Here is a 15065-nt window from a genome sequence, read left to right on the forward strand (position 1 = left end):
GTTTGCTATTGGTAAAATATATATATAGAGAGAGATATATCAAGGGAAGGCGAGCAAATGGTTTTGGATCTGACAGTCCACCTCAGATTCTTCTCAAAATCACTTCAGAAGTACCTAAACAGTGGGAGATTAAGTTTGGTAAGTTTATAAGATCCAACTTTACTTAATACGAACAAAAACCTGAACTATATTGTAAAGATGTCAGTCGCATTTTGCCAACAGAGAGACTTTAACTGAAGTATCTTGTGCCTTGCAAGAAATCCTGAATAGCAAAAGAGAAACATTTGCCACCTTTGATTATGTTAAATTATTTGCAGCGAAAATGAGCCTTTGTAGTGAGTATCAGTAGCTACAGTACTGTTATTTACATGTTGAGCCAGAAAGTAGGATATAAAAACAGTTTGCTCAGGAGATTGAGGGTGAGGGGTGTTTATAGATTAGCGAGCGCATGGATAGATAGATAGATCTCTTTATTTTTCAAAAAGTAATATAGGCCCGTTCCTCAAATGCACATAAATATATTTTGCAAAGCATTTATATCTCGTTATTGTAACTTAAGCTACTTTAAAACAGCTCGTGTTATTTGATATTTGGATTTATTTTATTTTATTTTATTTTATTTTGACGAAACAAAGTTTTGAAACTATGACAGGTTGCATTTCCTGTGCAGAATGCATTTGCTTTCCTCCTCAGGAATGAGATTCTATGATGTGAACTTAGCATTTTTGTGGCTTCTGAGAGTTTCCAAAGTGCTGTGCAGGAGAGCGAGGAGTGTGTAGCGTTTGTCAAATGCTCCCAACACAGCACAAGTTCTATGCAACCATGTGTTTAGAATGTACCGCGAATGATCAGCGTTAAGACTCAAGCGTTGTGTAGAAAATACGAATGGGAGCCTTTGTGAATAGGAGAAATGTTTATTTGACTTGAAGTAAAGCTACAAACAAATACAAAAAGCTTATTGGCAAAATACTAACAGGCAGCTAGACATGACAGATGCCATTTTACACATAACACTGCATTCACTCTGCCCACTACCAACTGTCTATTAGTCACATCAGAAATATTTCTAGTATTTACAGACATTGGAACACTTTATGGTTGGTCCAATTTTATACATGTTTTTAATAGTGAAGTTTACCCACGTCTAAGAACACGTCTCAGAATTAGCCTGGGAACTAGAAAGCATGGCCTTACATTTGAACTAAACCACAGATTCGACAATTTTCAGACAAAAAGATACAAGAGCTTTTTTGCTTTTTATTTTTTTTCTTTACAGTTTTTTGAATTTTTTTTCTGCTATTTTAGTGCAGGAATCCCAACTTTAGCTTAGGCAGAGAATAAATCCCCCCCTCCCTCCCAATAGCTGTAAACTCAGATAAAAAAAAAAACAAAACCAACCCAAACAAACCACCGTATCTGTTATCAATTTATAAATAAGTTATAACATTTAAAGGGCTCACATAAAACATGCTAGCTTTCCAGAAAGCCTCAAGATAGCACTGGCACAAACATTTATAAGAACATCAAGAGCGTGGAGGAGCATCTGGAAATTTAAAAAAAAATTAATAATAATAATTAAAAAATAAAATTAAAACAAAAATAAAAAACACAACAGGAGCGCAGTCCTGGGATAACAGTACCATAGGAGTTGTTTTAAAATATCAACAACATGCCGAAAAAAGGTGCCTTACTGTACAGTACTCTGAAACTAAGATATGGTGCTGCTTCTCTCCCTCCCCCCCTTTCTTCTCTTCTTTCTTTCTTTGATATTCCTTTTTCTATAATTTATGGCTGGAAGGCGCTGCCCGCGGAGGCTACACTCATGCTTTTCAGTTTATTATCTTTCTTCCATTTCATTCTTCTGTTTTGGAACCAGATTTTAATTTGCCTTTCGGAGAGGCACAGAGCATGGGCGATTTCTATTCTCCTCCTGCGGGTGAGATATCTATTGAAGTGAAATTCCTTTTCCAATTCTAGGGTCTGGTAGCGAGTATAGGCGGTTCTTGCCCTTTTACCGTCTGGTCCAGTCATGTCTGAATAATATGGACAACATTGGTGTTTGGTTTTGTTTGTATTAAAAAAAAAGGCAAATTATTAACCTTCCCAGGACAATCACGAACGTTCACTTGGTTATTTCAAAATAACCCCCCCTCCCCCACGTGTAGATTCCCCCTCCCTCCACCCCCCCAGTTCCGGTATATACAATTCAATATTCACAATTTAACCTCGTAGCCTAAAACTCTAATACTTCCACCTACGTGTGTGTGTGTTTGGATCTGTTAAATATTGTCCTTTAAAAAAAAACAAAAACAAACAACCCCCCCACTGTTCCTGGTGCAATGGATCTACTCTTGGCTTTTTATTTTGTAATTAGCAGATTGTCAAGAACACACACACCAACAAAAATAATAAAGGATTGGGAGCCCCATCTGTCCATAGAGAGCCTGTTTTAATTATCCCTTTCCTTTTTCTCACCCCCCCTTCCCTCCCCCATCCGCAAATACCCCCGCAGTTTTAAATGACCTTTTCTCTCTCTCTCTATATATATATCTATATAAAAATAACCTCACATTTAGCGGCAGGGGTTGCAAATCTATCACCCCCCAAAACAAGCATGAAAGGCAGTTTTCTGTTTTAAATCAGCGATCTGATAAAGAAATACAACGCGATAAATAGCTGGGTTACTTATCAGGCGCCTTCAAAGAAAGCCAGGGGAAGGAAGGAAGGAAGGAAGAAAAAAGAAGGGAGGGGGAAAAAAATGAAAAAGTAGCTGTACCATGGCTAATGTGAAGCTTCCTCATCCAAGGGAATATCTGTGGTGTCTGCCCTTCTGTTGCTGCTGTGGATGTAGCGACGGGCTCTGCCTGTGCCCTGGAAATATTGCTGCTGTTTATTTGGGTGCCTTCTTCGGTTCCCGAAGACGCGCTGGTCTCGTCTATTTCTGTGAAATTTGTGTTGGTGCTGGCAGAAGTAGCCTGGTCGGAGGGGGACGGGGCGGGTTTGCCTCCATGGTTGTCGCTGTTGGAGCAGGGAAGGGACTCGGGAGAGGACAAGGAGCAGCTAGACGCTTGCCTAAACCTGCTCTCCTGAGCGGGCGAAGGGAAGCCGCGGGAGCTTTCTCCCACCGCCCCAAAGTGGCTAGAGGAGGTTGAGCGGTTGATGCTAAGGTCCATCCCATTGTAGTTGTAGCCATAAGAGCTGGAATGCATGGTGCTTGAATCTCTGTACGAACCGTTCATAGAACTGCTGGTCCCATAATTTAGCAACTGATAGTCGGGGCCATTTGGATAGCGCCCTGAGAACGAGTTTACAAAGTAAGAGCTCATTTGGGTTATTTTGGAGGGCTTGATTTGTGGCTCGTGGTCGTTATAACCCGGTGCTTGACGATTTATGATGTATTAATGAATTATAGCAATGCACTGTACTTCGTTTTTGCTATGTATGCGGCCAAATATGGGGGGTGGGGGGGCGTTTGGTAATCACGTGCTTTTGTTGACCAGTCGTAAATTCTCACTGATGACCTCAAGAGGTAATTCATGCTCTATGGTTACAAATAATGACGATCTGAGAATCGTTAGGCCCAAGTCAATGCAAGGCTTCAAAAAAAAAAATTCAGAAGACAGAGATTGCTGCATGTTGGCGGACTGCGCCACCTACTGGGGACAGGGTGACTTAGCAGCCATGGAGGGTGACTACCCACCCTTAATTTTTTTTTTAAAGTCATTTAGTGGCAATTTGCATTCTTCATATATTTGTACTTTAAAAAAAATAATAATGCACAAATACCCCATTTTCATCCCGGGAATCACCTTTCAGTTTTAATTTTATTCTGCAAATGGAGGGAAAAAAATGCTTATCAGACACAGCTCGAGTGATTGTCAACATTGTGTTTTAGCTGTGTGGTCTTTGCATGGGGGTTGTTATCTTCATTAAATTATTGCCACTCTTTTATAATAGTGACATTGGTGATGGAGGGTGAGGGAGGATAAGTCATGGAGGTTCTGTGTTTGAATATCTTAGAGGGGGAAAAAACGGAGCCTGCTGAAAGAAAAACATGTGTGCTTTATTTATTTAATTTATTTATTTTCATTGGCACAATGAAAGTTTGGCTTTCTTCACCTTCTCATCATATTATCAAATACACAGTAACACCTTGTAATTCTGGAGGGGGGAAAAAAGAGACGGGAAGGGAGATCAGCCGTTGAAACTGGTTGACAATGTTGCTTTTAAGATATTCTTGATCATGAATATCCCCCACCTCACACACACTCCCTTTAAATAGAGCATTGTTATATCCCCCCCTACCCCATTGCAAACCTGCAAGAAATATTAGGTAGCCATGAAAACCTGAAATTTGACCAGGGTTTTGCTTTGTTCAAGGCTGCTATTTTTTTTCCAAGGCAGTTTAGGAATTTCAAATGCTTGTCTGCAACTCATTGGAAATTATGCGCCATATTGAAAGTGACATATAATTATAATAATTACGGGCAATGAAAAGAGTGGCAATAATAGTAAATGTCCTACAGCTGTGGAGCTTCTGCATGAATTGATTTTAAAAGTGACTGGCATTAAAACAGCTTGTGACATGAGGGAATGCACTCGTACATAGGTATTTTGGGGTGGGGGGGAGGAGTAGTTCTTTTTAAAGGCATTTTTTTCTGTCGTGAAGCTTCAGAAATTTTATTAGCATTGAGCTGAGCAATTTTTTTTGGTTTTAAATCTGCTGATCCCAAGAAGAAAAGCAATTCTTTTCGTTCATTTTTTAATAAAAAAAATCAAAGAAAAGTTTACTTCATCGCAACTACAAGACACCTCTTAGTTCTTTAGCGCAGAACGCCCAGCTCCGAGTCAAATGACACTGTAAAAAGAGCCATTTGAAAGGTGTGTGGGGGTGTGTGTGTACATATACATGAAACAATCTAACTGTATTTAGCTTACTGGGTTTTTTTTTCGTGCTTAAATAATTCCCATCGTCCTGGAGTTAATAAAGTTTCAACTAAAAAATAAAACAAAAAACAAAAAACCCCAGCAAGTCTGAAACCTAGCAATGTCTACAGTGCACATCTCCCTGATTTTGGAAAGTCAACTAAGGGACCAGATGTTTGAAAGATGCTAGACAAACGTTATGTATCTTTGGTAGATAGATGAGAGCATATTTTGGCCTCTTTCTTTGATATATTATGTATATGGAGAGCTTTTCCTCATAACTCTTTGGGCTGTAACAATAAAAAAGAGCGATCTTAAAGCGGAGTGTCAGCTCGGAGATATCGCTGGTGAAAGGTCCTGCATTTAAGATTAGGCAAAAAGAAGGGGGAAAAGCAGATTTATCTCTCAACTGTAACTTCCGTGTGCTGCGTGTTGCTTGTCCTTGCTGATTAGGAGACAGTGTGACACGCAGACAGCAGCAGCGCCCGCTTTGCTAACAACCTCTCAGCTCCACATGAATGGCATATTTTCATAGACAGGAATAACAATAATGATAATAATACCAAAGGGGTGTGGATGAGTCCGAATACTTTGCTTTTATTAGGGTATTCCATGGCCATACCTAAGACAAACTACAAACACAACACGTACAAAAAATTAATAAAATATAATTTTTTTTGTTGTTGTTGCTTTTGCATCCTTTCAGGTAGTACTTGTTCCTTCAGTAGGTTTTCTCTTAAAAAAAAAAAACAAAAGAAACTAATTACAAAGACCCCAGGGTTTGATTAATTTACCAAAAGAAAAAAACAACCGGGGAGGGTGGGGGATCTATAAGTCAATCGTGCATGAAACAGTTTACAAAATTAAGACAATAAACACCAAAAATGACATATATTGCAGCACCTCCATTAAATACAAGAGTTAGCGGGTTACTAACAGTGACATCAAGGGCAGAAACACAGGTAAGAGTTCCAAATTATTATTATTATTTTATATTCTATTTGGAGGACTAGAAAGGGGAGGGGGAAAAAACCTCAACTAGAAGCCTGATTTTTGTTTTGACACGACAGATTAACTGAACACGAGTCCAACGGTGCAAATGTATGTTGGTGGCTCGCCACCTTCAAACCGTCTCGGTTATTTTACAAAGCGTGCACCCCTGGGGGTGCATTTTTCTCTTCCACTCCAACCCTTTCCCCCCCACCCTCTACCTCCTCCAACGGTTGGGATATTTCTCTCTTTCTCTTAAATAAGACTTTCACTCCGCTGCTTTCTCCTCCTCCTCCTCCGCGCTCAGCTGCGTGGAGTTGAGCAGTTTGTTTTCCTTTTTCCATTTCATCCTCCGGTTCTGGAACCAGATTTTGATCTGGCGCTCTGTCAGGCAAAGTGCGTGTGCGATTTCGATCCGGCGACGCCTGGTCAAGTAGCGGTTAAAGTGGAACTCCTTCTCCAGTTCCAGGGTTTGGTAGCGGGTGTAGGTTTGCCGGCCTCTCCTGCCACTTGGCCCGAAAGATGAACCTGTTCGGCAAGGAAAAGAGGGGGAGAAAATACCCAAAGGTTTATTCTAGTTAAGAGGGGCATAATAATGCCAGGGAGCCGGCCAGTTAGCGCTCTGATAAAGGGTGTGTGTTTAGGGGTGATGGCGTCTTTTGCTTCCTTCGCCTTCCCCCGCTAAATACTTTTACCAACCCAAAATCATCTAGCCAAAGTGCTCAGGGCTCCTTTTTTGTTGTTGTTGTTGTTGTTGTTGCTGCAAAGCCAGCCCTCTAGCAAACCTCCTGACTTGCTAGTTCGCCTTGGAAAGAGTTGCTAATTTGTCTTGGGTTTCTGCAATGCCTGCTGCTTCTTCCTGCTGCTTCACTCAAAGGCAATGAAGTTCCACTGGTACCTGGGCAGAAGGGTTAATGCAAAACTGGCCAGATATTCCAGGACCGTGCTTTGAAGAGATTGCTAGACCTGTCTTATTCCATTATGTAAAATCTCAAGGTGCCCCCCCCCACACACACCTTTCAATTTCTCCTCCCCACCGGCAGCAGTAATAGAGCTGGGCATTTAAGCAATAATGAAGTGTATCGATCGAGATAAACTCTGTGCATTAAAGGGGATACAACGCTTCACGTTCCTGCCCTAATGGACATCAATTTGGAACTTAAAAGGCAACAAATAATGAATGTAAACATGGAAGCACTGTGACTTTTTTCTTCTTCTTTGTGGATTGAAGAGATAGCCCTTATACCAGCTATACATCACAGAGAGAGAACAAAATTCTCCCCAGGCAGACTTTTCATTATGTGTTGAGTTTCATTAAAAATGTAGTTCTCTCCTTTCAAATATTTAAACACTTTTACATGATTTAACTCCAGAAAGGGTGTGTGTGTGTGTGTGTGTGTGTGTGTGTGAAGTCATCCTGTTCTTTTTTTTTTTTGGTGAATAGATATCTCTCTGTATGTGTAGAAGACACAGAGAGAGATAAATCATTGTAACTGAGTGACATACGAATCAGAGCGTGCAAAAAGAAAGAAGATACGCGCTTGTCTAAGTATGGCCCCAACTTTTTTTTTTTTTGGGTAAAGGATCTGGGGTAGAGGAAAAAGACTGCCATAAAGTTTGGGGTTGTGTCAGAAACAACTTTTGAGTCTCGTGCTTTGCCTGACTCCTCCGCTGGAAGTTGGATCTTAACTAAGCTTTTCCTGTTTCTTTTGCAAAGCAGAAAAGGGGGAAGGGAGGAGGAGGAGGAGGGGGGACAAACACATCAATAAAGAGAGATTAAAAAAAAAAGAGTAACTCACTGTTGCAAGAGTTCATCCGCTGCATCCAGGGGTAGACGGGAGTAGAGCACTTCTGGTCATCGCTTTCCCCGAAAACTGTTTTGGTCTGTGCGCAGTCTGACTTCCGCTGATCTGGGGCAAACGGTGCGTGGTCATCTAGGTTTGAGGTGGCACAGACAGGGTCCTTCTCTCTGTAAAAACCAGCTGTCCCATAGTCACAGGCTGTGGTCCGGCTGTAAGCTCCGTTCGCTTGCTGGTAATAAGAAGAGGAGGGATAACCCTTATCTTGGACGCTAGTGGCTCCATAGGTAGCGGGGTAGTGTCTTAAAGGATCCGCATATCCTGAGGCATATAACGGGATTTGTCCCAGGAAGGGCTCCTGCCCCGCAGCCAGGCTCACCGGGAAGGTAGAGTTGACAAAATAAGAACTCATTGGGAGGAGGCAGCCGTCCTTTCCTGGCTTTATGATTTGTTGTGTTTTATAGTCCAAGTGGTTTAGCTATTAGTAGTATATCGGAGATTGGGTTTTAGCTGAAGGGGGATGGCTGGGTGCCAGCGAGGGACACAAGGAAATAGAACCATCTGATCATGGACTGACCAATAGCAAGAGTCTGAGATTACAAAATAGCACCCATGAGGGGTTTGCATTGCACTAGGGACCCCCAGAACAAACCACCCAGCCCCTCTTTTTTCCTCCCTTTTAAACAACACAACTCACCCCCTTAACCAAATACGTATTATCTGCGAAAGATAAATCCCCAAACGTTTGGAGTCTTTCAAACAATAATTAAAAAATACACCAAACACACACAGAGAAGACAGAGCGATAGATCTGTATATATAGCTATACATACACACAGAATAAAAAAGTTAAATCCCTTTATTCTGAAAAGTTTAACCCCTGGTGCCTGTTATTGATTGCAGACCCTTTGGGTAATATTGCTATGATATTTTTTTTAACATAAGAAAGAAACTTTTAGTTTATTTGGGGTTTTTTTTATTGAAGGGTGGGGTAAATAGATCCCATTTGTTTAATTAGCTTGGGTTTAGGATGGGAAGTGCGTGTGTTGGAGGGAGAAGAGAAGTCAGTGTTTGTAACTTATTTCTCATGGTTATCTAATTATCATAGATTGACAGAGAAGAGGCTTCCTTTTAAAGTGTCTCTCGCCCGCCTCATCAAATTCTATGCTTCCTATTTATTTTGTGAAAGAGTTACAAATCTGTGAGATGAATGGGACTCGAAGTATTACCTTTATCCCGGACTAAATACTTATAGAGATATAGATATATATGTACCGAATTGTGCCCTCTTGCGTTTTATTGTTAATACCAAATCTATGTCCGACCCTTCGCAGTTAAAGGCAGCATTCGGTTACGGTCAAGAAGTGTCTTTATTGATTGTCACTGATCAAGATTTTTTTTTAAAGGCTGTTGTTTGGCGTGTCTATTGCCTATAAGGTGAGCAGTGATCCTGCTTTCATATTTTAGCACCCTTTCCATTTGTCTCTGGCCCCACTATGAGGTACCTATTTTAAAAAAATTTTAAAAAAGTTTAAACCTCTTAAGGAATAAACTCGAAATTCCGAGTCATTTTTTTTCAAACTGGGGCGAAAGACCAAATGAAATGAGTTTGGTCTGGGCTTGGTGGCTCATGCTTCTGCTTTTATTCATTAGCTGTAGGTGTGTTTCGCAGTGGCTAGTCACCTCCTCTTCAGATTTCTCTACGCGGAAGATCTGGTTGGATTTAAATATTTTGCCATGCATTTTAGCTGTGGGAAAGTGTCATGTCCTTCAGAAACTTCCTCCACGATAAAACTGAAAATTGATTGGTTTAAGGTGCATTTCTAAACTCTATCTATCTATCTATCTATCTATCTATCTATCTATCTATCATATGCAATGAGATTTATACCCCACACAAGGTACACACCTATATGTATGAATACACTTTTGTGTATGCCCCTGGTCTAGAATTACACATAATTACATGGTCACTGCAGAACTGCCAGTGCCTATTTTCCCTGATGAGGGTTAAGTATTTACGAAACTGTTATCTTATTAGGAGCTAATTTATTTTAAACATCATGTTTACAGCAGCAAAGCTAAGACTGTTTCATGCCATCACTGCAATGGGCATTCGACTGAATGTAATCTTTATAATTCAAGGAAATAACATGTAAAGGAAATAGTTTCTCTCCCCTCCTTTCTGACTGAAATCTATTATATTTGTTCTTGCAGAGTTTTCCTTTGTGTATGGAGTGGACCCAAACCTACGCAGATCTGTTTTATTGGCATGGGAACGTGAGATTAAAAGAGAAACTTGACTGTCTATTGGGGGAAGAAAAAAAACCCTCCATTGAACAATGAAGTTAGTTGCTTTGCAGGAGGCAAACACTCAGACATTTGATTAGAAAGTTACGCAAAATGTGTATCAGAATAAAACCAGGAACATCTGGGATGATTTGCACAGCATGCGGAATCTGGGCTATGAAGTATGAATTCCTGATAATTAAATGAGTGAGTAAAATCGCTGCAAACGTTTTCTTTACTTCTTTTTAATTATGACAGTTGTGAAAATGTTCCTCCCGAAGTATGTTTAAAGACTGTTTCCCCAACCCATGGTGGTGTAGCATTTCTACGAAACGCAGCTCCATTTAGCATGTTTGTGGCTAAGGATAACTTGTCCTACCTTTTGGATGTAGTCATTTTTATTTTTATTGTGAATGAAAAAATAAATAAAATTCACTAATTGAAACTCGCCTCTTGCTAATTGCTTATTGTTGATTATTTAGACGGTTATTTAGACTGGAATAATATGCTGTGCCCTGCTAAAGAAAGATAGCGCGTCACTTAATATGCATGGACTTTCAGTGGGAGAAAAATAAAATAAGAAAACTTGGTATAAAACATGTATTAAGCTTTTGTTCCATTTTGGAAAACATTTATAGATCTTAAAGTGTCCATCATCCATATACTGAGACCTGCAAGATGGCATGTTTACCATCTGTAACATGTAGCAGAGTATTCAGAATGCATTCGATCACAGATAGAATTGTGGCTTTAGTGTCAAGTCGGTGTCTAATATCATTTTAATAGCTTTTTCAAAAGGTATCTTCATTTTGTTTAAAAAAGATCCTTGGGCTATACCCTGAGTTGCTTGCTAAACTTTTAAGATAAATCTCTGCCGGGTTTTTGTGGAAAAGATTTGGTGTAAGGAGGTTTCTAAAGGCAAGCAGGCATGGGGAGTGGAACACAGAGACCTAAACAGAACGGTTGCTGATACAGCTTGCAGTGTCGTCACTGTGTCTTTCCACCGTATTTTCTTTGCATATTTTCATTCAGAACTGGGCCTCCGTTTACTTAAGAAGCCTTTGGTTTTATTAAAAAGAAAAGAAACCACTAGTCGGTGTAGTTGCTAGAGACAACATAAGGGGGTAGAAAATGTTTCATTTAGCACTGAGAATCCATCTTTCCCTACTGATTGACATAACTCTACTGGCAGGGTATAAATAAAGATTAAAGGGACTTATTTACCACATGTACATTCGCAGCTTTCTAGCTTAGAGAGTGCTGGTTGCGCCTTTTTCTCCATTTTTTGCTCTTCTGCTAGCAAAGGCCAACTCCACAAAGCAGAGAGAGGCAGATAAATGAGGGGATTAAAGCAGCACACAGATATTTCGAAATGCAAACAGAACAGAGCATTGCTTGTGTAAAAGCTAAGCTAGTTAAGAACTTTGTGGAAAGTTAAGTGGAGCTGGTGCCAATAAAAAAAAATGGGTCGCTTTTTTTCGTGTAGAGCTGGAATTCTCAAGCCTTCTGAAGTGACAACACAGCAGGACCTTCCCAATCAGGGGACTTATTGCAGCCATAAAGTCAAGCTAACACTAAGACAACATTTGAAAAGCCTTGTTACTGTATTTAGACATATAACGCTATTAACAGCAGAGACGATTGCTCTTGTAATATACATCCTCGCTCAAATTCCTATTAGAAAAACGGCACATGGATTATTTTCTCTACATTGTTGGCATATTTAAAACAATGACCCCTGAAGGTGTTTAAAAAATAATTCTCGCTCCATCCGCACATAACCATTTGAAACTTAATTTCCAGCAATTTAAGTTTAATTTACCTGACTTCCCGTGCAGTGCATAATAACCTCGTTAATGGGATCTTTGAAAAGAAGCAATAATAATCTACCATTGTTCCATTAAAGAGTGCAGCTAATAATTAACAAAAAAAAAGTGAGAGGGGGGTTGCGGGAAGGACCTTGGGATTGTAAAAATGTATCCATATTACCTTATTTCCGCTAAAGGAAACCCTGCGAGGGTTTAGGGGAAAGAAGTCTTGCTAGGAAAACTAAAAATAGGGGAACAGGAACGAGTGGAAGAGAAATCAAAGCATGAAGCATGTAGGTTGCCTGGAGAATGCTACTGAGTGTGAGCAGTTACAGAATGGAACAAGTTAATCATGGTTGTTATTAGTCAAAAGGAGAAACTTTTTATTTATTTTAACATAGTCTCTGGGCATCTCACTTTCATATAGGGGAATGTCACTAGTCTAGACATAAGCAGTTGCCAGGAAACTGTGTGGTAGTAGGCGAAAACGAGGGGGAGAGAGAGCTTTTAAAATAACAGGCGTGCATTGTCCTTTCAAAGCCTACTGTATCTTAAAAGGGATTCCTCTTACGCTGTCACCCTCTGCTCCCCGCGCCAACCATCACCTCAGCTTTGTGCACACCACTAGACCTACCTTTTACAGACCACTCCAAAATGATCATTCGAAACAATAAACAAACACACAAAGAAATAGTTCATTGACTTCATAATTAGCTCAAATCTCCTGCCTTCTTGTCTCCTCATCTAATTACGGCTCTCCTTTCACAAGCTCACTAGCTGTGTTTGCTGTCAAGAAATAACCAGCTTCATTTCCTCTTTTGGTTTTGTACTACATAATTGATAACTTATAGATAATGAACATATATAACTGGAAATCCTCGGCAACGCAGCAGGCCTCAGAATAAAAATGGATCTGGTCTGAGGTTCCTGTACCAAATGGGAGGTCACATTTATTCCATTTCCAGGAGATATACAAACATGCAATGCATTTATAATCCACTACTCGAAAAAAAATGTCGAAAATGGAATTTGTTAACCAGTTTCAAGGGAGATTAATCACCGAGAAATATTTAAGCAAACCGAAGTTTTCTTGCATTGGACGGTAGATGGCAGCAGACAGCATAAAATGGGCTGGAAAGCAATTTATAACAGAAAAGACATAAAGAGAAATAGACCTTCCGTTTTAAAAAATAAACAACTAGGTGATGTTTAAACTACAGGAATTCCTTAATTAGCAACTTATCTATGTTCTAGCGAAAACATTTAGATTTCATAGACAATCAGACATTAAAGGGTGCCCAGGATAAAGTGATTAAAAAGACTTACTTGGAGTGACATTTAAGTCTGGGGTTCTACAAGTGGTTTCTCACACAGCATTTTTTAAATTTCAGCAGAAATTGATTCTGGAATTATGTTATTTAAATGAAATTAAATAATCATTTGCCCTTTCTTAAGAACAGCAGTCACCACGGATTCTATAACATTTATGGACCTAAAAGAAAAAGCACTTCAGCTGGCTTTTATTTTTTCCTGTTATGTAGGAACACGTAACAGCTCCTTCAAAAATATCTTTTGAAAATTAATTTTTGTTTGCTATTTCCACCATTGCTATCATTGACTCTTGCCCGCCTAATATTCAGGAATAGTCACGCCGGGTGATATAAGTCGCCCTGTCATCTATTTTTAATGGTTAACTCATGGGTGCCTTCCTTAATCAATATCCCTTTCCATGCACAAACCTCGTATACCGTGTTATTTGAAAAGCATCAGAAAACAGTAGCAACGTGTCTTTTTTGTTAGTCCTGCAATAATGAAAAGGAACATTCAAAATGCCCTGCATCCCCGAAGAAGTCTTTTCTTAATACCAAAGCAACCATTTCCTTTAGAGGGGAAGATATTCAAATAAAAGGATATTTTCACACCACACGGTAGCAAGTGTAGGGAAAGGAAGACATAAATAAACAATAAACGATATGTAGGGACCTACAGCTCCACAGACACGTTACATTGACAGGAGCATTGCAGAACGCAATGAATCCCACCCATCTTCATTCCCTCTCAGCGTCCTCTTTCATTTGGGAGTTTCACTTTACAAAAATAAATGTGACCATAACGTTGCAGCCCGGTAGTTGCTATTATTCTTATTATGTTTTCTAGTTTCCAGAACCTTGTTCTCCAGGACTGCGGTGGACTGCCCTCCTTGAAGAAACCACCCACGTAATAATGACCCCGGAGAGCAAAACAAAACCCAACTGGCTTCAATGCAAACTTCGCCAAATTACTGGGCTCGCCTGAAGACAGGCAAACTGGCAAGATAATTCTGCTCGGGAGGGGTAAAAAATAAAATATATCCGCGGCAACAACTCACATAGGGTTTGGCTGGTTATTATATTTTTTTAAGGCAGTATCTAAAAGACACCGTGACCAAAGTCCATAGCAGCCTTGTTTCCAAGTCAGATATCTACTATATCCAGGTGATATTACTGTCTTACTGTCTCTGTTAATCTTTCTTTCTTTCTTTCTTTTTGGGGGAGGGGGAGGGAGAGAGGGAGTTTTATAATTGCATTTTCTCAAAGCAAAAAGGAAAAAAAAATCAAATGAAGAGAAACATATATTATTCCCTTACCTTTTGACGTCCATTTCTGTGGTATAAGTTTTTTTTAAAAAGCAAATAGCGTTTGTTTATCTTTTAGCTGACAAATATTGTCCCAACCTGATAGCCGTCGATTGTCTCTCTGACTTGTGATAGCTTCTTGCATTGCTGTCATTTGCATAGAAAATGGAGTAACTTCCCTCTTTGAAAAATATCAGCCTCCACTCGGCACAGAATCTCCACTTCCCCTCCATTACTACTGAGATTCCAAAATCAGCAGGCAAATTAACACAGGAATTAAAAACAAAAAATCTTTTAACTCTCTCTCTCTCGCTCTCTTTTGGGGGGTGAGAGTGTGTGTGTATGTGTTTACCCCCCTCCACCACCTCCTCCCCCGTTTAGCCCTATCGAGTTTATACACGAAAGTAAAAAAATGTAAAGAAGCAAGAGCCCTATAGAGGACACTGATCCGACCCAAGGTACAGCGGCCAAAAGAATGGTGCAATATAACCACATGGGAAATCATAAAAAGTTCATGTTCACGGTTAGCAGTCCACATGACCGGCTCTGGCCAATCCCAGAACCCAGCCACTCATAAAGTTCTATCACAAAGTTGTAAATTTTCATAAAACAACAAGGAATTTATTGCATTTCTTCATG

At 39.8% G+C, this 15065-nt stretch overlaps 2 protein-coding genes and 1 long non-coding RNA gene across 4 annotated transcripts; 1 reads left to right on the forward strand and 2 right to left on the reverse strand.

Annotated features, from left to right (window-relative positions):
- Window positions 1-14077, forward strand: LOC123356493. Its single transcript, XR_006575370.1, has 3 exons — window positions 1-138; window positions 9933-10211; window positions 13970-14077. It is a non-coding gene; the product is annotated as an uncharacterized LOC123356493 (long non-coding RNA).
- HOXB5 (homeobox B5) lies at window positions 1399-3562 on the reverse strand. Its single transcript, XM_044999782.1, has 2 exons — window positions 2777-3562; window positions 1399-2033 (listed from the first exon to the last, which is right to left on the reverse strand). Exons 1-2 carry the CDS (start codon window positions 3324-3326, stop codon window positions 1786-1788), a joined length of 798 nt encoding a protein of 265 aa, XP_044855717.1. The 5' UTR covers window positions 3327-3562; the 3' UTR covers window positions 1399-1785.
- HOXB6 (homeobox B6) lies at window positions 4159-9213 on the reverse strand. 2 transcript variants are annotated; one of them, XM_044999787.1, is made up of 3 exons: window positions 7716-9213; window positions 6138-6444; window positions 4159-5661 (listed from the first exon to the last, which is right to left on the reverse strand). In XM_044999787.1, exons 1-2 carry the CDS (start codon window positions 8125-8127, stop codon window positions 6185-6187), a joined length of 672 nt encoding a protein of 223 aa, XP_044855722.1. In that variant the 5' UTR covers window positions 8128-9213; the 3' UTR covers window positions 4159-5661; window positions 6138-6184. The 2 variants fall into 2 exon arrangements, with proteins under 2 accessions (XP_044855722.1, XP_044855721.1); XM_044999786.1 differs by having other exon boundaries at window positions 4159-6444.
- Window positions 14078-15065: the final 988 nt, after the last annotated feature.

This window comes from Mauremys mutica, chromosome 25 (genome assembly GCF_020497125.1).
Source record: "Mauremys mutica isolate MM-2020 ecotype Southern chromosome 25, ASM2049712v1, whole genome shotgun sequence".
NCBI lineage: Eukaryota > Metazoa > Chordata > Testudines > Geoemydidae > Mauremys > Mauremys mutica.

Coding starts and splice junctions, on each gene's coding strand:
- HOXB6 (XM_044999787.1), bottom strand. CDS start 8,127: ATGAGTTCTTATTTTGTCAACTCTACCTTCCCGGTGAGCCTGGCTGCG. Junction 6,445..7,715: donor GCGGATGAACTCTTGCAACA/GTGAGTTACTCT, acceptor CTTGCCGAACAG/GTTCATCTTTCGGGCCAAGT.
- HOXB5 (XM_044999782.1), bottom strand. CDS start 3,326: ATGAGCTCTTACTTTGTAAACTCGTTCTCAGGGCGCTATCCAAATGGC. Junction 2,034..2,776: donor GAAGCTTCACATTAGCCATG/GTACAGCTACTT, acceptor CATATTATTCAG/ACATGACTGGACCAGACGGT.